A 6,950-nucleotide genomic window follows, 5' to 3' on the forward strand; every position below is an offset into this window, starting at 1 on the left:
GAGCACGAGACCCTCATGAGTTCTTGAAAGCAAGGAAGTGGTTCCTGGTAGACTTGCAGTAGAAAATCCCCAGAGCTAGGGTACAGCCATTAGTCAAGGAGAGCACTGTATAAGCTGTCTGGGAACATAATAAAACTGGCATTCTTGTTTCAAGAGTGACCTATGTCTCTGTGTGTTCTTTAATCCCCAGGCCCTTGCCTGACTGTGGTTCCAGGCACCACAAGAGACATTCTGACCAACATGCTAGTTCCAGATTAATCCATCCATCTTCCTCCCCTGGTGAAATGACACTTTTGTCTTGTGTGAAACTGTTTAGATCAGACCAATCAGCTTAGCCCCTGTATACATACTCCATCATTTTTTGAGACAAGGTCTCACTGTGTAGCTGTGGCTGGGCTGGAATTTGCTATGTAGACCAGGCTAGTCTCAACTCACCTCTATCTACCCACCTCTGCCTTCTGATTGCTGGAATTAAAGGCATTCCCTAGTCCCCTGTCGCCTTCTTTTTTAAACTTACAGGATAAAATATCAATAGCATCCAAGTTTTTACTTTTTATCTCATGAGTTCCAGACTAACTACTAACTGCAGCCAGGACATATTGACTTAAGTGTCCAGTGAGTATCTCAACATGTTCCAAACTGAGTTCTGGAACTCAGTCTTCTCAAATCTGTTCCTCCCTAACTCAGCTAAGGGAGGGTTCAGTTGCAAAATGTAAGACACCTCTCACTCCTTTTCTCATAACCCATATTCACTGTGTAGGAAACCGTGTTGGCTCTGCCTGAAAATATGCCCAGATTCCAACGTTCCTCTGACTATCCCTTCTACTCTCCCGGTTCTCTTACCTGGATGGTCGCTGGTCTCCTGACATGTCTCACTCTGGCAGGCCTGGTTCATTTTTAGACTACTCAGACAATCTACTCAAGGGGTCCAGCCAAAGGAACAGGCAGATTGTACTTCCTGCTCTTTTAAGAACTCTCCAGCAAGCCTCCCTCTTGATCACACCAGGCAAATGCGGAAGGATATATGCTCCCCCTTGCTTCTGTGCAACCACCTCCCCTCTTCTTACACTCGCCATGATGTCTCCTTCCTGGTTCTGAACTGGATAGTCCCAGGCCTGTCTCAGGGCTTTAACACCAGCCACCACCTCTGCAGCAATATGCTCTCCCAGAGACTCCTGTGGCTTTATTTTCCCCACAAGTCCCTTTGAGTGACTGTTCTTGTGACCTTGTGCTGACCACACTTAAATTTTAATCTGTACTTGGAACCCTGTAGTCCTTCCTTGCTTTGTTTTTCTCCTGAGTATGAACAACTAACACACAACACATTGTTCTTAGTTATTGTCCACTTTCCACACCAAGGCCAGCCGTTTTGTTACTTGTTCACTGTTGGCTAGAATCACCCCACCTGTCCAGATAGCAGTCAAAGCACTGACTGAATTAGACAATCTCAGGGTTGCTTGCATTACCCTAATCCAACAACAACAACAAAAATGGGTAGAAAAGGGGGTGGGGTGAGGCCAGAAATAACTGTAACAGGGAAGAGATGCCATGAGTTTGATTTGTTACAACTTTATTCAATCACTCATTCACAGTGTTCTAACTGCATCTGGGCTCAAAACAGAGCTTGTTCTGACTGAACCAAGCACAGTCCATTTACTTGTTGAGTTGTTCCTCTCTCGATCTTGAGTCTCTGCTCTCTTGGAGTCCTAAGAGAACTGCATCGGCCTCCAGTATAGTTGTATCTGTGGTTGCACCCAGGAACCTAGATGTTAGCTCAAGATCCAGAAGTCGCAGCCGGACCCTGGTGCCCCTCTGGTACTTCCTAAAGAATAAGAAAAATATCCCATTAATTCTGCAGGCCACACATGAACAGGCTGAAAATGAAATACAAATTCTAATTTTCATTTTGATTGACTCAAGGCTTGAAAGTTCACACTGGTATGTTAGAAATAGTTGTTTTGTTTTGTTTTTGGGAGACATGGTTTCTCTGTAGCTTTGGAGCCTGTCCTGGAACTAGCTCTTGTAGACCAGGCTGGCCTCAAACTCACAGAGATCCGCCTGCTTCTGCCTCCCAAGTGCTGGGATTAAAGGCATGCGCCACCACCGCCCGGCTAAGAAATAGTTTTATTTGATGTTCAGGTGTATCAGAATTTTCAACTTAAAGCTGCCTTTAAAGATTTTACTTTTCTTATTTATTTAGTGTATATATTAATATGTAGTATAAGGACATGTTCATGTGGGTATATTGATAAACCTGGCTGCTTCCATCTTAGACTTGAAAGCCATCTTATAGAAAATATAAACTAGATTCATTCCTGTTTATGATTAAATCCATTTCTCGATGACTGGGCTATGCCCCACCTTAACATGTTATACCCTCAACTACAAGTGGTTCTATACTGTCTGCTCCAGAAAACAGCAACCACGCTGTGTTTCAATAGGTGTCTTTCCTCGGCTATTCTCCACATTACTTTTTGAGGCAGGGTCCCTTGCTGGCAGGCAAATGAGTTTCACCTGTTGTTGCGGCCTCCTTGCTATGATCACCTTGTCTTACTTCTGTAATCCCATCTGTTTGCCTGCTAAATCCCCGCTTTGGAAACCTCTTCTCCTGAGCTATAAAAACCCTTATCTCACCCACGGCCAGTGCCTATCTCTTACACCTGGCCTTCAGAGGGAGACAGCCTGTGTACATGAATTAAAAAGAAAGCTCATTTCAATTAATTATTTGCTTTAATTAATTTGGGCATAATTTGGGTCAGTGGTATTTCTCTTGAAACCTGTGGGATTAATGATATATATGAATGTGTGCAGGTATACACATATACGTATGTGTGCACACTGCCTACAGAGGTCAGAGGTCAATGTCAGGTGTCTTTCCTTGGCTATTCTCCACATTACTTTTTGAGACAGGGTCCCTTGCTGGCAAGCAAATGAGTTTCAGGGCTCGGTTGCCGCCAGCCCCACTGCAGTCAGTGCTGGCACACTCAGCTTTTCTGACGGAGCCATCTTCCCAGCTCTCAATGTACTCATTCACTGCTTTTCTGAGACAGGGAATAACGTAGTCAAGCTTGGTCCTGATGCTCTTGCCATCACTTCCAAGTGCTGAGATTCCAGGTGTGTACCAGCACACTCCACTATTTAAATATTTTATACTATAATAAAAATGTACTCAATATTGAAATTCAAACAAGCCACTTCTTAAAACTATCATTTATTTTAAGGAGGAAAAACTCAGGTACCTATTTTTTTCCTCCTAAAATTAAATGTTTCAAATAAAGTAAACATTTACAGAAGCAACATGGATGAAATTTCTTGTGCAAAGTTCTTGACATCTGGGGCAGACTGTAGCAGCACCAAAGCATAAAATCATTGGAAGACCTGAAAGTTGTCATGTGCCATGGCATAAGTCAGACAAGAAGGCACTGCATCATCTCATTTACACACAAACCAGAAAAGGCTGAACTCACAGAAGCAGCAAGGATGAGACTTTCACTCAAAAAATAAACAACTAGAAAGAATAAAACATCACATTAAAAAAAAGACCAAAAACAACCATTTAATTTTTGTCAATTAAAAACATTAGTGAACTAAAAAAAAATGTCAAACCAGGTATCATATCTTTTTCTTTTTCTATTGGTAGTAGACTAGGTTCCAAAAAAACATTTTAAAATCTATTTATGTTTATTATTTTTGATTTGTGCATGTGTGTATGTCTATGTGTGGGTATGCTGACATGTGTGCTGGTGCTTCAGAGAGCAGAGGCGCCAGATCCCCTGGACTTTCAGGTAGCTGTGAGCTGCCCAGTGTGGACGCTGGGAGTCAGACGCAGGTCCTCTGCAAGAGCAATACACACTCTTGAAAGCTGAGCCATCTCTCCAGCTCTTGAAACTGTAACTCTTTAAAGGATGAGATACCTCAACACCATAAGTCATTTATTTATTTATTTATTTATTTATTTATTCATTTATTCATTCATTCATTCATTCATTTATTTATTTATTTATTTATTTATGGAGTGCTGGGAATCAAACCCAGGGCCTCAGGCATGCTAGCCAAGTGGTCAATACTACCATCGCCATACCACGTTTATTATTCAATTTTTAAATTAAATTTATTTTACATAAACAGAAAATTTAAAAAAGTGTTTCCAGAAAATTCACTGGGAAATAACTTTGGTAACATATGACTACTCTTCCCAGTGTCTGAAGGTTTGTGGATGGCCACCAAGTAAGCAATGTACCTACTCTCCCTGTGGTCTTCAGGATTACATTCTGAAGGGTTATGAATGGTTTACCAAGTAAACACTTAGGCTGTTCAGCTTTTCTGAAGTTAATTTTTTCTGATAACAGGAGTCAATGGATTTTGATAAAACTTAAAAACAATGAAGTCAGCCATATTTTCTAGTGCTCCCTCCATGCGAGACATATGATTACAGTCTGTTTTTGTTTAAACAAATTAATTAGGTAACAAGACTTTTAACTCTTTAGCAAACAGCAGTTACAACAGAAGCTGCATAAGAGTCAGGCACTGGGATTGAAGGTAAGCTCGGAGCGGGGGACTGGAGGAGCTGCAGCCTGTGTTCTGGACTGGGATTGAAGGTTAGCTCAGCGTGGTGGTCTAGAGGAGCTGCAGCCTGTGTTCTGGAGCCTCCCTCTGTTCTCACTGCGCTCTTGTTTAAGGCTCTCATTGGCCGCGGGAACCTGCAAGAGCTGGACCTTAAAATGAGGCAGATTAAAGTCTCATGCAATAGCCAACTTTATTCAGAGCACCAGATAGTTTATACTGAGGGTTAAGAAGACTTGCAAGAGTAAGGTGTTCAACCACAAGGACAAGCCACAGGTGGCCAAAACAGGCTTTTCCATAAAGACATATGAGTAACAACAGCTGCAGCAAACTCACTCCTATCTGCTGCACATGGGAGGAGCATGAAAACACTCCAAGAACAACTCTGGGATTGAAGGAACTGAGGTTCCAAGACTGGTTTCTTGGGGTTTTCTCACAAGCACTCAGAATTCCCCCGGATAACTCCATTTGGACTCGGTTCCGACACTATCAGTGAATTGTTCAATCAGCTTCTGTTCATACAGACCCCTCTTTGCCTCTTTCCTATAACATCCAACCAGTTACTTGGCTGTTTTTTGTTTGTTTTTAACACACATTTCTTTGGCTTAGCACCTCAGGTGTATTCCTGTCTAGACATGAGGGCTGCCATGATCTTCCTGGGGCTCGGCTCTCAGGGCGCACTCTACATCTTAGGGGTCGTTAGCACTGCTTGGCCCTTTTTCCTGACCTATATTGACCTAATGTGGCTCCTTCACATTTCGCTCTCAGAACAGAGTCCACTGCTAGAATCCTCATGAACGTGGGTGCAGGTCTGAGCTCTGCAGAGAAAGCACTTGGATGCTTTCTCTGACCCACAGTTTCCGTACCTATGTCACAGAGGTCGCAGTATTGCGAAGGTTTGCTGAAGACGGAAACTGGATGGCATGATTTAATACAATAAAGTATAATATGTATCAGCACAGCTGCGTATGGTGATACATGACTTTAATCCCAGCATTCCCGAGGTAGAGAAAGGTGCATCTCTGAGTTTGAGGCCAGTCTAGTCTACACAACAAGTTCCAGGGCAGCCAGGGCTACATAGTGAGAACCTGCCTCAAGAAACCAAACCAAGCCAGCTGTAGTAAAGTCCACATCTTTAATCCTGGCTCTCAGGAGGCAGAGGCAGGTGTATCTCTATTAGTTCAGGCCAGCAGACCTACACAGAGAGTTCCTGGTCAAATGTACATAGTGAGACTCTGTCTCAAACAAACAAACGCAAACAAAAAGGAAGGAAGGACGGAAGGAAGGAAGGAAAAAAGGAGAAAGAAAGAAAACCAAACTAAGCAACCAAACAAAAATCAATACCCAGCACAGCAAACGTGTTAGTGCCCCTCCTTCTCAGGTATGGATAACTTCTATGGAAAGGCCTGGGTCATCAGGAGACATGCTATCTGCCCAGGATCTGACCAGTGTTACATTATCTCTGTATTCTTCCAGAAGAATCAGTGCAGCAAGTATTCAACTCTTGGAGCCTGAAAATGTTGTTTGGTTAGTAGAGTGCTCACCTAGCATGCATAAAGCCCGAGTTTTGGTTCTCAATACTGATAACTCAGCATATTTCCAGCACCTGGGAGGTGGAGGGTGGGGATCAGTGGTTCAGTGCAAACCTTAGCAAGTTCATTGCCTGTCTCAAAGAAAGTACTTAACCATGGTCAACAAATTCACATACCCCTTGATAACAAAAGCCAACAGGTCAGTGATGATCTAGAATCTCAGTTTTCTAGAATTTTGCAGTGTGTGGACTGGTACACTTACTTGATCTCTCTAGACTTGGCTTCCCATACTACCTAACATGTTTGGATTGATGATGATGGTGATGATGATGATGGTGGTGTGTGTATTTTCCTTTTCCATTCATCTATCTTTACACACTTTTAAGAGTATTACTTCCTAGTGAGCCATAAACTAAGCATGATGGTAGGTAGTAGGAAGTGTGACTTTTGTTTTTAACAGAAAAATTTGAGTGTGTGACAGTTATCTGAGAAGACAGCTCTGCCCACACCAACACCAAGAAGGCAGCTGAACAAGAAGAGGCCTGTATTCAGCTCTCCATATAAGTGGTTCTATGCCACTGAAGTTGACAATCCCCAGAAAAAGATTCACATAGAAGATCCAAGAGGGCTGAAAATTTATAGAAGGCAAGACTTTCCTCCTGTTTTAGATGCAGCAAGCTTTAAAACTATGAACAATTTTGCTTTTGTCTTAACAAATTATGTAAATTCCATAAATTATACCTGTGAACCAGTGAGGGAAAGAGAAGCAAACTCAGAGTCCTTTTTGTATGCTGAATGACAACCATCCGACGAGCAGCCAGGTGTGGTGGTGCACACCTGTAATCCTAGGACTGA

At 42.5% G+C, this 6,950-nt stretch overlaps 1 protein-coding gene across 1 annotated transcript in view; it reads right to left on the reverse strand.

The window, feature by feature from the left end:
* Positions 1–1,552: 1,552 nt before the first annotated feature.
* The window catches only part of Mrps28 (mitochondrial ribosomal protein S28), a 124,866-nt gene continuing 119,468 nt past the window's right edge, over positions 1,553–6,950 (reverse strand). Inside the window, exon 3 of the mRNA XM_005361794.2 lies at positions 1,553–1,822. Coding sequence (XP_005361851.1) covers positions 1,654–1,822 — 169 coding nt within the window. The 3' untranslated portion in view covers positions 1,553–1,653. The remainder of the gene's footprint in view (positions 1,823–6,950) is intronic.

Source organism: Microtus ochrogaster, linkage group LG5 (genome assembly GCF_000317375.1).
Source record: "Microtus ochrogaster isolate Prairie Vole_2 linkage group LG5, MicOch1.0, whole genome shotgun sequence".
Lineage (NCBI taxonomy): Eukaryota > Metazoa > Chordata > Mammalia > Rodentia > Cricetidae > Microtus > Microtus ochrogaster.